This window comes from Bombus pascuorum, chromosome 1 (assembly GCF_905332965.1).
Source record: "Bombus pascuorum chromosome 1, iyBomPasc1.1, whole genome shotgun sequence".
Taxonomy (NCBI): domain Eukaryota; kingdom Metazoa; phylum Arthropoda; class Insecta; order Hymenoptera; family Apidae; genus Bombus; species Bombus pascuorum.
Window position 1 is genome coordinate 3616478 of NC_083488.1, and position 18139 is coordinate 3634616.

Here is an 18139-nt window from a genome sequence, read left to right on the forward strand (position 1 = left end):
TGTATAAACAATATCTTCAAAAAAAGTAATAAAATATATATACTACTGATATATTAAGTAGTACATGAAGGAGATATATTTCTGTTTTGTAAATTTCATTTAATGTTAATAAAAAATAGTATTTTATAATTAACAAAAAAATACGGAGTAATATTTAATATTTTGTAAAGTAACAATGAAATAACATTTTAGTACCTCAAAAGAAATATATGACTTATAATGACATTACTAATGTATATGATAATCAATATCTAATATTAATTTATTATAACATTTATTCAAATAAGAACAATCTGCCATCATGAACCTAAAAATTTTATATAAAAATATATTCAGAATGTATTAACATTGTACTAAATAAATTATACTGACCTATACAACAAAATTGTAAGAGGAACTGTGCTGGCATGCCACAAAGAATGAGCATCAAATATCCAAAAGATTGGTGCAAAATCTGCTACTTCTAATATAGTAACAAAAACTGTTAATATATTAAACCAACCAATTAGATAAATATAAGATAAATTTTTGCGATTACGGTGCCACCATATCATTGTTATAACAAATGTTAAAAAACCTGTAACATTATGACGATTAGTCATAATTTTTAATTAAAAAACGTCCGATTATTGAAGGAAATACAAATACTTCATTAAATTACCTATAACTATATTAAATTTCATATTATAGCCATAATTAATGTAACCAGACCATAAGTGGGATAAATGTGAATATAGAATGCTAAGGTATCCACATGTAATCACAATAAATAACCTGTTGTTTTTATAAGTTATTCTAAAATGTATAAAGAGATATCTTTAAAATGTTTTTATTAATATTCTATTCTATCTAACAATGGTATAAATTACCTTAGTAGCATACAATATAGTAATGTAAGCACGATAATAAATGCACAGGAATAATCCATTACTTCTGTGAATGGAGTATCTCTTGCATGAAAAATAGATGACCAAAACCACCCGTGCATGCATACCTAGAATCAAATCTTTTTAAATTTACATAAGAAATATTTATATTTATATAAATTATATAATAAGGGAATTATATTTATATAAATAACAAATATATACCAGACTAAAATAAGTCCATATGTAAAACATAGGATAAGTACATCCATATTTTTTTTTAAATTTCCAATACATAGTAATATGAGTATAAAAATTTAATATGGAAAATATGACAGAAGCAGGTTCTTGACAGCCAAAAATACGAATAAATGGCCACTAAAATAAAAATCAGTTGTTTATAAAATTTATATTTTACTCTATATTTATATGTTATTATTATTAAATGTCATATACCTTTCCATGAAATTGAGGAACTTTTAAACCATGAGATGTAAAATAATCCACTGTCTTCCAAGTACAGCTGTAACTACAATCTTCCTTACAAGACCAAAATAATAATCTTAATGATAAGGAAGGTAATACCTTAAATTCTTCATCTGTAAAATGATCAGTTAACATCGGTATGTACATATATATACTGTACACATAATAATACATAATAATACAACCACTAAAAAGATATTTTTTTTATTGTTATCTTAACTTTATAGTTGGAAAATACTAGATTTGTGTAAATAACATTATAAATCATAATTTTTTAAAGTTTTTATCAAAATTTACTATGTCACAGTTTTTCCCTGATACATTATTGAAAATACGTACTATTATCGCAATTATCATTATGACATTTTTCAAGGCACCAATTGTAAAATTGAGATCTATCACCTATCGAACCATCTATACTTTTTACTAAAAACATTTGAAATGCCAAAATTGACAAACATTTTAATTTCGACATATTCTCTGTATGCCGGCCGCAGTCGTATACTAACTTAATTACACAGATCTGACAACTCCCATGGTGGGGATAAGGTTGTAAAGTGTAAGGTGTACTTTGCAAATCGGCCGCTAGCCATAGAGCGCTGTAATCTAATAGGAAAGGTGTTGCTGCTGCTGCTGCTGAAGTACTAACAATTCAGTGTGATAAATGTAAATAGAAAATTATTGTCTATCTATTGCCTGTGCTGATATTCATATAGTTTATTACTAATCGAATCCGTTAATTTCGGTTTAACTATGGATTTTTTGTAGGTTAGATTACATTCATTAAACAATTCTGATAGTACCCAGTTAAAACAGTGTATAGAACAAGAATCCGTTTAACCTAATAAGTTTTGTAAACTTATTTTAGATCACATGTTTATATATATATTTTTGTTTTTTTTATTAATCTATCAAAAGTAAAGTGTATGTTCACAATTGTAATCGGTAAATAAGATTTTGCCAGTAATGTATTCCTCTTTGATGGTGCATTATGTGTGTAAGATAGTGAAAAAAGTGAATCATAAATTGAACTGTTCACTTTGATGAAAACATTTTATTTTCAAATTTGATTTTATTGGTATGTATTTTATTTTTTCATATTTTCTTAATCATGCGTAATAATGTTAAAAATGTACATAATAATTTTATTTATCGGATATGACAGCTACATATGTATAGTGGCAAATAATAGAGCAAATGAATATTAGCTGATGATTTAATTCATTTTATTGGCTATTCAATTTAACAACAGTATCTATTCATTTTTAACTCTTTTCTTAGATCTTTCACGTAAAGATTAAAAAATATTGTAGTTACTTATTTATTCTTATCAATTGTTATCAATTATTTTGATTTTGATGTTTTTGAATTTGGATATATTTGAAAATGGTATTGATTAATCATTTTAATTATACTCTTATATATTTATTTATTTGGAATGTTATTTTACAGAAGAAATGGAATCAGAAATTAATACAAAGACATTAATAGATGACAATCATCAGCTTAATAAAATCAGTACAGGTAATATTATGTATCTGTTACAAGTTATTGCTTGACATAATTTTCACAATGAATTTGCATTAAATAATTGTATCATATTTGAAATCAATGTTTAATCATTGACTTTACAGAACAGGCTGACAGAGAAGATGCAGCAAATACAGAGCTGACAGTAACAAAAGAAGAGTAAGTGATTTGTTCGTACTATGAATATTTACACAAAATATAATATATTTTTGTATTGAAGATTATGAAATATTTTATTATTTTACGATTAATTTTGTATTTAATTTTATACATACATTTGCGTATCTTTTATCAAGAACAATCAAACAGGCTAAATAGCAGATAAGAATAGAACAAAAATGGATGCTTTATACAGAGTAAATATGTGGCATGGATAATTATTGCTGATAGTATTATCGCTTAATTATAATTATTTAAATATTGCCAATTGTCCAAGGACAAATTATTTTTTCGTTCCGTTAAATTTGTATTGGTAATTGGTAAGAGGAAACGCGTATATAAAGGGAACGTAACTTTGTTAAAAAAGTAATACGTATAAGTTGATCGTATCGAAGACGTAAAATAACGCGCGATAGTTTTGAAAATTAAACGACAATGCTTTGATGACGAAACGCGAAGAATAGAAGAATGTTATTGAGTACTCGTATTTCAAGAAGCATTTGGTGACTCGCAGTAGCTTTATTTTCTAATCGACACAGGGGAATAGATCGATTCGAAATTTGATCGTGATCTATCGATCGTTCAAACCTCTAAGTGTGTAACAAACGTATTTCCTTCGCTTTGCCTATCGAATAACTCCAATTTTATCGCGAGTCGATTCGTAAAACATTATGCTATCGTGACGTCCTTTACATTTTAACGATTACTGTTTCGATTTATTTTATGCGATCGTATCGTAATGCGGAAGATCGCAAAAACGTGGCGGTATAAATTACTGAATTCTACAAAATATTTGGGGTAAGTCACTCGTTAAATCAATCGATATTACGGATAGCATATCTATTTCTGATCCTTTTATTCGTATTTCACTTATCAAAGAAGCGATAAAAACTTATCTTTTTATCAAGAATAAAAATATTGTATTAAATATGATATGATTCGATAAATGAAAAAAATAAACGCACAAGGCAATTATACAGCCGAGAAATCTTTCCATTCTATCTTTCGCTACGTGGATCTGGAACACCACTTTCTCTCTTGTTCATGCCATTCTTATTCGATCCATTTTCAGGTATATGTATACCTAGTCACAACGAGATCATGCATTCGCTTCCAGCTGTTCAACGCGTTCCGTTCCTTGGCCAGTGTACTATATTCGTTCTTTCATTCGATCCAATCAATTTCGTTTTTCATCGAACTCTTTTCAACATAGTTTCGAATTTTTCATGACTCGAGAATGTGGCATCGTTCAAACGTAGATTCAATGAAAATAATTAAACGCGTTCTTCGATTTCTTTCAATCTATTCTCCGGTCAGTTTAATTGTCACCGAGTTTTCGACACGAGTTTTACTTTGAAAGACAGTGCTTTTACGAAGCAGTCGAAGAAAAGGAAACAAGATAAAGGCTTGCGGTTTTACGTGTTTCCCGCAATTATACTACGGTCGTAAAGCCATCAAGCATCGAAAAATAGTTCAGCAGCGACAAATAATAGAACCGTGAAATTAAAGAGAAGAGAAACGATTCGATGCGTATACTTGCATATTTACTTGTACGACAAAGATAACGACGCGAGAAAGCGACATCGGTTTAAGTACCATGCTTTGCTTCGTATAAGTACAGATTGCGGCTCAAAGTCGAGAACGAACGTCTTTTGCAGTTAGACACCACTAAACGAATCGTTTCAGCGTCGAAACTAAATTAAACGAGCGAAGAACGATAGAACGAAGCGTTTATTAATGTATAAATCGGGGAAAGTAGGAAGAGTGCGTCGTTATCAGTATCAGCTGCCGTACAACTGTCGAATAGGAAATTAAAATAACATAGAGAAAGTGGAAGAAAGCAACGTTAGATGAAACGTGCTTTACCAGAGTCTTCTATAGTTTCTATAGAGTCTTGTAAATAAAGTTTAAATTCGCTTATGCAAAATTTATTTAAACAAATAAAGAGCAGCGAAGCAGATACTGCAGCTGGTTTCCTTGTTTCGATACTCTATGTAAAAGAACTGATAACGAAGAATACATCATCGGTATTTCCATTCGTTACGATCATTTTCTTACGAAGTGGATTCGTTCGATACATGACGAACAAGATCGTTATAGGATATATATATATATATATATACACATATGAATATGATCTTGGGAAAACTGAAATTCCATCTAGGATGATGAAATATTCTTTACCATTGTGCAAAGTTCACAAGAAATTAATAGCGAATCGGTCAAATTTCCAATTTCAGTCATTCCCTTGTTTGCAGTTTTACGACGACAATATGATCGATGAGAATATGGAACTACTTGGGTCAGTATCTTTTCTTTTCCTTGTTTCGTAAACCGTTTCAGAAAACTGAACGCTTGAAACGCGATAAAGCGACAGAAGGTTTTCCTCCTTCTCTTGCTAATTTGTTTGCAAAATGTATATTGCGTACAATGCAATTAAGGTTATGCGTGTTCCGACGAATCAAACGACGAATAGATTCTTACGGGTTTATTAGTATGTTTGTGCATTTCGGTCTTCAGAGGTTTGGTTAGTCAGAGAAAAAGAGAGAGAGGGACAGAGACAGAGAGCACGCTGTAACCATAGCTTAACAGGTAATTCCAGTTGCTACGGTGTAGTAGTACGAATTTAATTTAAATTGAAAGACGACGTTGGCAACGTTCGTTTAATCTATGCATATTTGACGAAGGGAAAAAAATCGCGCGTAGAAAGTGTGACGAGACATTTCTCCTTCGATATTTCATTTCATTTCTTTTCTCCTTTCTGCGTGTATATACTGGTACGCGTCCAAAGCGAGCGTCTGTATCGCGTCTGTATCGCGTCTATTCCGAACAATTTCAATGCGGCTACTGTTACAGTATCGTTGGAACATGAGTAGAAGGGAATTTCTAAACTCGAGTATCGTGCGAACGAAATGAGAAAAAGTCGTGCGCAACTGTCCTTGTAGAGAGGAGTAACAAGCGATCGAATAAGTGCCGTGAGCAAAAAGACGGGATCGCGTAGCATGGCGATTAGAGGAGTTATCAGTCGGTCTGTGATATCAATTCCAGTCAAACGCACGAACGCGCGTTTGGTTTGCGCCCCACTCGTTGTCACTGGAACGTGTTCATTTTCAAGGAATGTGTGATCTCGATCTGGCCACAACACTGACTAATTGTATCCGTTGCACGTACGATTCCGGAAATCCTTGGTCTAATCTTGTAAAACGATCACGGCTACGCGACAAAGGAGCCAATGATCGCGTCTTTGTGAGCGACCCGATAGATTATCTCGTTGATACTTTAGTGTTCGTCGTCCGGTCAATTTTTTCAATCTACGTTTCTTTCTTTCAATTTCTTTTCAAATATTTAACTTCGTCAAACTGCCTACCCTTGTTACCGCGCTCTTTCGTAAAATTTCAATCGACGCAAGTCAGGACAGTTTTCATTACGAATATCCATCGATACTTCGCCTTGATAAATATTTTTAACGCGATCAAAAATTTCTCTTTCGATCATCGCTGCTTTCGTCTACTTTTTCTTTTCTTTTTTTCTCCTTTTTTCCCTTTTCGAGAAAGTACGGACTTGTCGCGAGACTCGGCTCAATTTTATCGCCACGCGAGCAATGCTTATCGGCCTCTAAACGCTCGTTAGAATGTCTCTGTCTAATATCTTGACCCAATGGGATCATGATTATGCGCGTAATTCCACGGATATAACAGTCGTGAAAGATCTATAAAACCGCAAAAACGGATACGTGATCATACTTGCAATTAGAAAGATGGACGACGATAGGCAGCCCCTAATTCGAAAAAGATATGGGTCAACGAACTCGTTTTGGTAAGATTTTTCGAATCCTCTAAAGGCAAGATGGTATTTTCGTTATGTATCCCGTTATCTTTCGAATACATAATAGCGATCGCCAGTTACATCGCGCTTCCGACAAGTTCTTTCGTAACTTTCGCGTTAATCGATGGCGATATACTCTGCTTATCTGTATAATCTGTATATATAATCTGCTTTAAAGAACAAAGAAGAGATTACCGAACGATCGAAATAGTCGTATCACGAGAGATCCTGAATCGAGCGCGTTATTTTCCTTGACGATTTTCACATTAACGGACAAACGTGCAAGTCAGATAAAACAGAAAGTATTTCCTCTTAAGATAAGAAGGAGGAACGTAGCTTATTTACGTTTCGGGTCGCTGTAAACGATAATATCGCGTTTTTAATAAGAATAATTTTGCTAATTGCTTGTTTAAAATTCGAATCGACGACGAGAAGATCGTGCTACTCGTCATTTTGACCATTAACGTTCGATTTGGAGGAAAATCCCTGTAATTGGAAAGAAATATGTTCCCTCGATCGTATTCTAGCATTTAAACGAATAACTCGCTTTGAAGTCGACCGATAACGATTACTTTCTTTTATTGTTTATAAAGTGAACGATAGCTAAGCTGCTTCGGTTGCATAATGCAAGTAGGTACACAAATGCGATCACGATAACTGCTACGATATTTCGATGACGTTCTTTGTTGTTTATTGATGTACTTTAATGTCACAAATGCTTATCGTTATAATTAATTCTAATGACTGGACACAATGTGTATTGCGTATTATCTTCGTGCAGTCGGACGTCTTTTTAAGGTTTCTTTCTGATTGTTTAGCGATGGGGAGGACGATACCGATTACGAAGGCACGACACAGATGGTGTACGTTCCTCGGTCACAGAAAATGAAAGATTCCACGAATACGTCTACCATGAAGGTTAATATCGAGGGTATGAGATGCCAGAGCTGTGTGAAGAACATCGAGGGAACCATAGGTAGCCGACCGGAGGTTTTAAGCGTTAAAGTAATTCTAGAAGAGAAGCTCGGTTACGTCGAATATAAAGCGGAAGAAATTACGCCGAACGAATTGGTCGAAGCGATAGAGGATATGGGTTTCACCGCTTCCCTATGCAGCGACGAACGTAAAGATACCGAAAAGATACAAAAAAGTGATTCGTTAGAATTAACTATCAGTACTTGTACCGTACATATCGATGGAATGACTTGCACATCTTGTGTTAAAACTATTACTAGTGAGTAGCGAATTTTGTTAAACCGATTCTCGTTGGTATAGTCAAGTTATCGCGTTTCTTTGCTATTTCTGTTGCAGATGGTTTATCGGAGAGAGCAGGAATAAAACAGGCGAACGTTAGTTTAGAAAAGAAGGAAGCTATGGTTTCTTATAACGACAAGGATCTAACGGCTGAACAAATATCAGGATTCGTCGAAGAAATGGGTTTTAATTCGTTTGTTAAAGAAGTAAACGGTAAAGTTCTAGGAGAGGAAACACCAGTGAACTTGCCGTTAAAAAACAATTCTACGCAAGAGGAACTTCCGTTGCAAATGAATGGTGGAGGCGATGTAAAGACTCGAAACGAAACAGCAAAATGCTTTTTACATATAACGGTAAATATTACGCGTGAAAATAATCCTGATTCATCTTCGCGTTACCGCTTTGATGTTATGAATCGGTGTATTCCTCAAAGGGGATGACCTGTGCTTCCTGCGTTGCTGCCATAGAAAAACATTGCAAAAAATTATACGGTGTAAATAATATCTTGGTCGCATTGATGGCGGCCAAGGCAGAAATTACGTTTGATCCGAATAAGATAAGAGCGATTGATATCGCTTCTAGCATATCGGAATTGGGCTTCCCTACTACTTTGATCGAGGAACCTGGCACTGGAGAGGGAGATATTGAATTAAAAGTGAGCTGGTTATTAACTTGGCAGGTCGGCGACACAAAGTTGACAACATGGTTCTTAATATTGATTTTATAGATCACAGGTATGACATGTGCATCTTGCGTGAATAAGATAGAATCGACTGTGAGGAAATTACCAGGTGTCCATTCTGCCGCAGTTGCGTTGGCAACTCAACGTGGAAAATTCAAATACGATGTAGAAAAAATTGGCGTCAGGGACATTATCGAATGCATTAACAAATTAGGTTTCACCGCCATGTTATTTAGTAATAAAGATAAAGAAAACAGAGACTACTTGGATCAGAGGTAAATTTATTTCACGAGTTTTTGATTAAATAGAAATAAGTATATCTTTCGTTTTTATGTAGGGAAGAAATAAACAAGTGGCGGACAGCGTTTTTAGTGTCCTTAATTTTTGGCATACCGTGTATGTTAGCCATGACATACTTTATGGTAATCATGTCTATTGGTGAAAAAACGCATGAAGATATGTGTTGCGTAGTTCCTGGTCTTTCCTGGGAAAACTTAATCCTTTTCATATTTTCTACACCAGTCCAGGTAATTCCAAATATTTCTTTATAAATTAAGAAATTAAGTTGAAATCTTGACAATATGATATTTATAGTTTTTTGGCGGCTGGCATTTTTACGTTCAAGCGTACAAAGCTTTGAAACACGGTACAACTAATATGGATGTTTTAATTTCTATGACTACCACGATATCTTATTTGTACTCTGTCGCCGTACTTACAGCGGCCATGATAATGCAGGAACACGTTAGTCCTCAGACATTTTTTGATACTCCTCCGATGTTGTTAGTGTTCATCAGTTTAGGAAGATGGTTAGAACATGTCGCAAAGGTTTTCAATCTTTTATTAAACATTGTGCTTACGTTGATATAACTGTCACGAAAATTAATAAAAAGCAGTAATTAATTTTTCCAGGGTAAAACCTCGGAGGCGTTATCGAAATTATTGTCTTTGAAAGCAACGGACGCGGTCCTGGTTACTTTGGGCCCTAACAATGAACTACTATCTGAGCGTTTAATCAGCATAGATTTAGTACAACGAGGCGATGTCTTAAAAGTAGTGCAAGGTGCCAAAGTTCCCGTCGATGGTAGAGTTTTATCAGGCAATTCTACTTGCGACGAGAGCCTAATTACTGGGGAAAGTATGCCGGTGCCAAAAAAGAAGGGATCGGTTGTAATAGGTGGCTCGATAAATCAAAACGGTCCGCTTCTAATTACTGCCACGCATACAGGAGAACACACGACATTGGCACAAATCGTACGATTAGTAGAAGAGGCACAAACGAATAAGGCACCTATCCAACATTTAGCCGATAAGATAGCTGGTTATTTCATACCTCTTGTTATAGTTGTTTCTATAGTAACTTTACTCGTTTGGATAATAGTGGGATATGTAAATGTAAACAGTTTGCCAATCTCGCACAACGATCAAATCAATAAACACGGAATGAATAGAGAAGAAATTATATTTCAATATGCTTTTCGAAGCGCGCTTTGCGTATTAGCAATAGCTTGTCCATGCGCGTTAGGATTGGCTACGCCAACTGCCGTTATGGTTGGTACTGGAGTCGGAGCATTAAATGGTATCTTAATAAAAGGTGCTGAACCATTGGAAAATGCGCACAAAGTTAAATGTATTGTATTTGATAAGACCGGAACAATAACACACGGTATACCAATGGTAACAAAGATAAATCTCTTTGTAAATGAAACAGCTTATTCACTAGCAAAGTTCTTAGTCATTATCTGTACAGCTGAAACAAATAGCGAACATCCAATCGCATCAGGTAAGGCATTGAAAATACTTATACTTTTATATAATATGTCTAATATGTCTTATATAAATGCGTACAATTTTCCATAAACTGCTTTTTTTTTAAGCAATTGTGCGGTACGTGAAGGAAACAATAGGCTCTGAAGCAACTGGACAATGCATGAATTTTCAAGCAGTTGCTGGTTGCGGACTTAAATGTAAAGTATCACATATTTCAACTACGTTGGCCGATGCATTAAAATCTGATAAGATTCTTAACTATATTAACGAGGTGAAAAGATTACCTTCTGGAACGCATAACTTAAATAATGTGTCGATCGATGTTACGCCAATTTCGAGCACGAGACAAAATTTGGAATTGTTGCTAAGTCCGGATTCCCATGGTGACCAGACTAATCCTGACGATCTATATGAAATTTGCGTTGGTAACAGAGAGTGGATGCGAAGAAATGCTATTAACATACCACAAGAAGTAGAGTTGAAAATGGTTACTGAAGAAGATCTAGGACATACTGCTGTTTTAGCAGCAGTGAATAATGTACTGGTGGCTATGATCAGCGTAGCAGATACGGTTAAACCAGAAGCCCATCTGGCAATTTATACTTTGAAAAAAATGGGTTTAGAAGTCATTCTTTTAACAGGAGATAATAGAAAGACCGCTGTTTCTATTGCTAGACAAGTAAGCTTTCTTTCACACAATAAGTTCGCTTATGACTTTTTATCAATTCATAATATCTATTATTCATGTAGGTTGGTATTACTAGAGTATTTGCAGAAGTGTTACCTTCGCACAAAGTTGCTAAAATTCAGCGTTTACAAGATCAAGGCTTAAGAGTTGCAATGGTAGGAGATGGTGTCAATGATAGTCCTGCCCTTGCACAATCAGATGTTGGCATTGCAATATCTTCTGGTACGGATGTTGCTGTGGAAGCTGCCGATGTAGTCCTCATGCGAGTGAGTTAAAAATTAAATGAAAAAATTTCGATATTTTATATTTATACAGCAAATACTTTATTAATAACAACTTTTTAGAATGATCTTCTAGATGTTATTGCGTGTCTGGATCTATCGAGAAAAACAGTTCGTCGAATAAGGTTGAATTTTTTATTTGCTAGTATCTATAATTTGTTGGGTATTCCTATTGCTGCTGGAATATTTAGTTCTTTCGGATTCTTCCTTCAACCTTGGATGTCGTCAGCGGCGATGGCATTAAGCTCAGCATCTGTAGTTGGTAGTTCTTTGTTACTAAAATTGTAAGTTCCACATAAAGAAGAAATAGTTTTGCATTCAAGGAATACAATATTTGTAAATTTCAATGTTGTTTATTTTATTTTCACAGATATCGTAAACCGACGAAGACCACTTTAGAGACACCAGAATATTTATCAGCGATGCATGCTCATTCTACTGCAAGAATGATTGATTTAGATACAATATCTCTTCATCGTGGTTTAGATGATACTGTAATACCTATTATGCATAGATCAACATCGACATTGTCCAGGTACGCACAAACCTCTTCTATGCTCTCGAAATTTGTGCAGAACTTTAATAATCCTACTGCCTAATAGAATTACGGCAAAACTGACATCATACATTCGCGTTGCCTTCTTAATTGTATCGTACTAATATCAAGGTGGTAGTTCTGTTAAATTTTATGTGCTTGTTATTTATCATTTATATTATTAATATATTAAACTAACAAAGTTATTAAAAATATTTAATTTAACTAACTAGTGATTGTAGTAAAACTACTATCCTAGTTGTAATATGTTTCATAACTTAAATAGCAAATTTTCTATTGATATCTCAACATTTTAATTGTATTGTGAATGAGTAAAACAGGCTGTGAACTTTAAACTAAACTTATGAAATTATCTTTCTAATCAAATGGAGACTTATTGTTAACTACATATAAAACAATATAAGACTGACTGAAAAGAAATCTTATCAAACAAAAACTTGGTGAAACATGTCGCTTCCTGTTGTAAATAATGTGCTGAAACAACAATTGATGCAGGAGCAATTTTACTATACTAAACTGTAAATATTGTATTAAACCTAAACAACTGATATTAAGTAAGCTATTTTTTTACTGTACATCGATTCCAGTTATTGTAAGAAGAAAAGAAAATACATATATATATTTTGTAAATAAATATTCATATCTTTTGAACATGTATATGTTATCTATTAAATAATAATAATAATAATAATAATAATAATAATATTTGATCCTAAGGATTGGTTTTCAATTTTTGTACATATATTCTTATGCACGCTTTTACCATAGCTACCTTTTATGATCTGCATATTAATTGGAAATTGTGTTGAAGGTTTATAATGTTGCAGCAATATTTGAGATTGCAGTAATATTTTTGATTGATTGCGAGAGGAATAAATTATAGCACCTTTTTTCTTGGGCTAATTTGGCTGTGTATCCAGTTAATTTGCTTACAGCAAATAGCAGTGATGTATAAAGTATGTTGTAACTAATTTGGTTATTGAATTTATATTTCATATAATACTTGAAAATACTTTAACTTTCTTCAAATGCTTATATTACTGCAAAATTATTCATTAACAATATGATATTTAGACCGCTTGTATAATATTTTACTGTATCTGTAGCTTAACATAGAAAAATGTGACAAATAGTTATAAGATACAGTCTCATCTTTAAGTATAAGATAAGGTAATACAAGTTTTAATTTATACATCGATATTTCAATATTTCTGGAATAAATTTAATAATTTGTTTGCCTTGTTCAATTCAATTGCAGGCTATTTAGGAGATCTAAGGACGATGTAGAGGGTCGTCTCCTAGGTGAAGATATTGATGAAATAGATTTGGTAACAGATTTTTCTGGATATCGAAAAAATATAAAGGACCATACAAACATAACACCCTTATGACTTGTAAGGATCTCTTTTACATAATTCTTATTCTGTGCGTGTGTGTGCGTGCGTGCGCGCGCGCGCGCGCACGTACATATTTTTTGCTAATAACATAATAAACTGACATTTAATCAAATTTTTGTCATAATATCTTATTGTCAATATAATCACGAAGTTTTCAGTTTCAGAATATATTTTGTAATTAACTGTTAAATTTTTAATAGGTTTTACAAAAGGAAACGAAAGCAAGCAAAATGCGAAGAACCTTGATAGTGCTTTCATAAATTCATTGTCTTCTTTTACATTAAGTTCATGGATAGTATTATCATTTTTACATTTTTTATTTCAAATGAAATGATTAATAACTTTTTGTATTGCATTATATGTATTTTGTACTTAACATTTTTTGTATAAAAAGATGCAGTCATTATTTTGTAAGAAATCAAAAGAGATTTTGTATGAAAATCATTAATATATTTCAATACTAAGTATTATGAAAGTGATACTTAAAAAGCTTATTGGGACCATGTTTTAATTTAATTAGGTACAAACTTAAAACGCTTTAAATTTTATCATAGTATATATTTTATTTGTTACAAAAACATAATGAATTTTTACAGCTTATGGATTGTATAAATTGTAATTAAAATTCTCAACTCGAATATTGCTTAATAAACTATAATACCTCAACTTATATAATTATATTCACGCACAGTTGTGTTTTTTACCTATTATAAATTTTTAAATATGTTTATTTATAAAAACTCAAACTGATATATCTATAGAAAATGAAACGAGAAATAATTGTGTAGAATAACTTGTACATTAATATATTATGTTTTCTTTGTATCTAAAACTAAACTATGTATATTAAATACATTTTCGAGATTTATACTATATACTGTTAAGTATGTATATATATATATATATATGTGTATCTTCAAATATTTATAGTAAAAAAATATATAAAATCTTGTATAAATTTAAAGAGTAATATTTAAATATTATAATATTTTAGTTGTACTGATTGGCCATATTAGCATGCAATGGAATAATTGCATTTGTTTGTGACAGAATATCATCTGAGATCACAGTTGAATCTGTATTGTAAGCATTAAAATCTGCCTGAATATTATCGACATCCTCATTGAAAACATATGGCAAATTTTTGTTGCTCAACACAGAATATGTCTCTGTACGAATGGGTAAGTTCAAATCACTTTGTTCTTCTAAATGATTTATTGTCAATGGCAACTGATGAGGAGCAACCAAATTTTTCATATCAAGACATGATTCTAAATTATTGATGTGAGGAATACAAATTGATTGTACATTTTTTGATTGATGATTATTGTTATTATTGATAGGAGCCACATTATTGCATTTATTTAAATAGCAATCATTGTAAATGTTTGGATTCAACGAAAAATTGTTATACTGCAATGAATAGTGTATATCATTTTGTTGTGGAATTTCACTGTTGGTTAAATTTTCATATTGTGTATCAGGTATGTTACAAAGTAAATTCTTATTCATATATCTGCAATTTTGATGTTCTTCAGAGATAATATCTTGTGACTTTATTAAATTGCATGAAAACTGTTTCTTTTCTGCATCAGAAACTTTCTTAGCATCTACTTTTGATTGAGCACAATACTGTATATCATTTAATATATCTAAGTTATTATATGATTGCATATTATAGTTCATACATAAATGATTATAATTGCTGCTGTGTAAGAAGTTCTGATCATTATAAAGATATTTATTTTGTATTTTGCTGTCTATATTATTTACTTGAGGGGTTTCTGTACATTCCAGTACATCCTGTTTTACATTTGATTGCAGAATTTCACACACCTTTGGATTTTCTTCTACATGTTGATCTTTATTAAAGGTGTTAGAATATGAATTTTCAGTTGTTTCTCCACTGTTTTCAGGCTTTGCTTTTTGTATATTAGAAAACTGATCATAACAATGATTTTCTTTAAACATATCACGTGTATTAACAAGAAGGCTCGTAAATGGTGGTAAGTTTTTATTAATTTTATAATGTCCATCAGATTTATATTTTGCAAATAACATATATAACTCATCTTGTGTAAGCATTGGATATTTTAAAGATTTTTTGAACAATAGATTTAACTGCTGAATTTGATATTTATATGCTTTCGCATTATATTTGAGAATCATGTTTGAAACACTTAATTGTTTACTAACTTTCTGACACTTTTTTGTGCTCTTCTGTTTTACCTTTTGTTTCATATTCATTTTCTGGGATAAATCGTACTCTGTTTTCTCTTTAACATTCTATAAGTACACGATCTACTGTTATTAATTTCTGTTGCTAGTAATAAAATTTTAAGATAATGTAAATATCTTACCAAAGTATTGTGTTTTGATGTGTTATTAGCATCTCCATCTTCATTGATTTGTACCGGTAACTCTGATGCTTTCCTTCTTTTAATCATATCAGTATCTGAATATAAAAAAACATTTATAATATAATAATTAATCTAACTTTATCACGTGGATTTAAAAATAAAATGAGAAATCCATTTCATACTAATTATTAGAATTTTATTCTGAAAATAATTTTTAAATTAAAATGGACGATATAAATACATATTATATAGAAATGTAATTTTGGGATACATGTAAATGCAATATAATAACTGAAAGTAATGTAGATATTAATATCTCCTACCGTTGCTGGTCTAAATTTAAAATCTTTCGTTTGAAAGGCGGCTTACTTACTGTCACTCAGATTTCTTAGAGAACCCACGTGAATATGCGATAACGGTACGTATACATGTATACAGAAATACAAATACGTTTCCCGCTCTAAGTATTTATTTTATTTGAAATGTTTTGTTAATTTTCTTATTCATTTACGAAATTTAAATTATGCAGTACAACTGACCATTTGCAATATATAATGTATCATAAATCAACGATTGCTGATTTCTTAAATCATTCTGAATTCGTCGAAATTATAGTAACGTTTTATCATACGTATTTTAGTGAATTTCTCTTTTTTATGGGGTACTATCTGAATGATAGTCTTTTGTTTTCCCCTATTAGTTTTAATTTGTATATTTCTAACTTCCAATTCAGAAATGTCATAATTGTAATGAATTTCTGTCCAATCTTCTTCATAATGAACAACAAACATAACATTTATTACATATGCAAAAGTAAGTTCACATTAAATAGTAAATATTTTTTTTAATGACAAGAATAGGATGCGGAAAGGATAACAGGTAATTCTTTCATTTAATACATTTAATACTACATTGCATATATTGTATTATAATTAATTTTTTAAATTAATTTAAGATCCTTTATATTAGCCAATGTGAGTAGAAATATATAACTTACAAAATGAGTATAAAAAATATACATATATTTAAGTCCTATTTATAACAATTAAGGCATTTAGTTTGTTCTTCGTAATCATATCTGCAAAGAAAAAAAAAAAAAAAAATAAAGAAAAATGAAATCCTCCAAGTATTTATATATATTCCAAGATTAAGCTAACTTACGTAGGTAGTGAACAGTCCTGACAAAATAGTTCTGAGCAACTGATACACTCAAAGAGACAAGAATTACATAAAATTTGATCACAATAGGAACATTTGCTGAACATGCTCTGATCTATCACTCGACTGCATTCACAAAGATCATACTTTGGTCGAATATCCTTACAGAATATAAAGGAAAAGAGAAAGGTGTTAATTGTATCATATTTTAAAATCTCTCTCTCTATATATATAGGTTGGATTATATTGGATTAATGATAAATGTTTGTAATATCGATAATAACAATAAATTTATGATAGATAGATTTTACTACTGTTAATAAGTGTAAATAACTTACCTTTATAGCTTTATCCGCTCCTAATAATTCTAGTTTACTATTCAACACCATTTGTTTTGAGATACGTTCATTTTTGGATTTGCACGAAGGAGTTTTCGACGATGGTACATCGAGAGAATTCAATTCCATAGAAGTACTTAATCTTCGCGACAGTACTTTTACACCTTCTTTCAATAAATCCATTGTTTTATCTATATGAAATAGAATAAATAGAGTATATATTATTATAATATCTGTCGATATTCGTATATTATAACCTCCGTACCATAAACATTCTTCATTCGTTCCTCTTGACAGACACCGTTGTCTATTTGCTTCTGGCCTACGTGTACTTTTAATTGAGGTAGTAAATTATCTTCAAAAGGACATGGACGTTTCGGCATTCTTTAACTTAATTTAACTTAATTAACAACAGTTCGATAAACAAATGCAGATTAAAATTTTCATAATATTGTACCACGGAAAAGTTGACTCGACAGAGCAACCAACCATATAGCTCATACAGAAGTTTATGTATATGCAGTCGTGTAGTTTGATGTAGTGTTGCAATCTTTCCACCTTTCTACCTTATGCTTAAATTACAAATTCGAAACAAAAACAAAGTTAAATACATTTGTCGTTGGATTATGAAGTTTTTAATATGAAAGTTGTTTTCATAACGTAAAGAATTTTCTTATACATGTAAGTTAATAGGAGATTACTATGTACATAGATCTCTTAACAAGTATATGTGTATGTATATGTATATAAATAGATACAATAAAAAATAAATACATATTTAATCATCAA

The 18139-nt window shown here is 31.6% G+C and overlaps 3 protein-coding genes across 15 annotated transcripts; 1 reads left to right on the top strand and 2 right to left on the bottom strand.

Moving 5' to 3' along the window:
- Positions 1–78: 78 nt before the first annotated feature.
- LOC132905306 (post-GPI attachment to proteins factor 3) lies at positions 79–1855 on the bottom strand. Of its 2 annotated transcripts, XM_060956508.1 has the most exons (7): positions 1692–1855; positions 1323–1465; positions 1092–1244; positions 870–994; positions 662–795; positions 373–577; positions 79–307 (listed from the first exon to the last, which is right to left on the bottom strand). In XM_060956508.1, exons 1-7 carry the CDS (start codon positions 1825–1827, stop codon positions 229–231), a joined length of 975 nt encoding a protein of 324 aa, XP_060812491.1. In that variant the 5' UTR covers positions 1828–1855; the 3' UTR covers positions 79–228. The 2 variants fall into 2 exon arrangements, with proteins under 2 accessions (XP_060812491.1, XP_060812577.1); XM_060956594.1 differs by lacking the exon at positions 1092–1244.
- A 115-nt stretch (positions 1856–1970) lies between these two features.
- Positions 1971–14917, top strand: LOC132916457 (copper-transporting ATPase 1). Of its 11 annotated transcripts, none has more exons than XM_060976810.1 (16): positions 1971–2430; positions 2805–2876; positions 2987–3041; positions 7685–8100; positions 8178–8473; positions 8554–8775; positions 8848–9077; positions 9140–9329; positions 9397–9630; positions 9715–10585; positions 10680–11251; positions 11323–11526; positions 11605–11825; positions 11912–12076; positions 13356–13491; positions 13695–14174. In XM_060976810.1, the coding sequence occupies exons 2-15, from the start codon at positions 2810–2812 to the stop codon at positions 13486–13488; spliced, it is 3876 nt and encodes a 1291-aa protein (XP_060832793.1). In that variant the 5' UTR covers positions 1971–2430; positions 2805–2809; the 3' UTR covers positions 13489–13491; positions 13695–14174. The 11 variants fall into 11 exon arrangements, 10 of the variants coding, with proteins under 10 accessions (XP_060832793.1, XP_060832878.1, XP_060833214.1 ...); XM_060976895.1 differs by having other exon boundaries at positions 2808–2876; XM_060976987.1 differs by having other exon boundaries at positions 2004–2018.
- On the bottom strand, positions 14377–17931 carry LOC132905204 (apoptosis regulatory protein Siva-like). 2 transcript variants are annotated; one of them, XM_060956388.1, is made up of 4 exons: positions 17616–17931; positions 17351–17541; positions 17016–17173; positions 16679–16932 (listed from the first exon to the last, which is right to left on the bottom strand). In XM_060956388.1, the coding sequence occupies exons 1-4, from the start codon at positions 17731–17733 to the stop codon at positions 16887–16889; spliced, it is 513 nt and encodes a 170-aa protein (XP_060812371.1). In that variant the 5' UTR covers positions 17734–17931; the 3' UTR covers positions 16679–16886. The 2 variants fall into 2 exon arrangements, with proteins under 2 accessions (XP_060812281.1, XP_060812371.1); XM_060956298.1 differs by lacking the exons at positions 16679–16932; positions 17016–17173; positions 17616–17931 and adding exons at positions 14377–15780; positions 15855–15949 and having other exon boundaries at positions 17351–17491.
- Between the last annotated feature and the right edge of the window lie 208 nt (positions 17932–18139).

Excerpts from the sequence above, each read along its gene's own strand:
- LOC132905306 (XM_060956508.1), bottom strand. The coding sequence starts at position 1,827 with ATGTCGAAATTAAAATGTTTGTCAATTTTGGCATTTCAAATGTTTTTA. Across the intron at positions 995-1,091 it reads TATGGACTTATTTTAGTCTG|GTATGCATGCACGGGTGGTT; the intron begins GTATATATTTGT and ends ATTTGATTCTAG. Across the intron at positions 308-372 it reads CTTACAATTTTGTTGTATAG|GTTCATGATGGCAGATTGTT; the intron begins GTCAGTATAATT and ends TAAAATTTTTAG.
- LOC132916457 (XM_060976650.1), top strand. The coding sequence starts at position 2,711 with ATGTTTTTGAATTTGGATATATTTGAAAATG. Across the intron at positions 9,330-9,396 it reads TATTTTCTACACCAGTCCAG|TTTTTTGGCGGCTGGCATTT; the intron begins GTAATTCCAAAT and ends TGATATTTATAG. Across the intron at positions 11,527-11,604 it reads CCGATGTAGTCCTCATGCGA|AATGATCTTCTAGATGTTAT; the intron begins GTGAGTTAAAAA and ends ACAACTTTTTAG.
- LOC132905204 (XM_060956298.1), bottom strand. The coding sequence starts at position 15,941 with ATGATTAAAAGAAGGAAAGCATCAGAGTTACCGGTACAAATCAATGAA. Across the intron at positions 15,781-15,854 it reads CATCAAAACACAATACTTTG|AATGTTAAAGAGAAAACAGA; the intron begins GTAAGATATTTA and ends GTGTACTTATAG.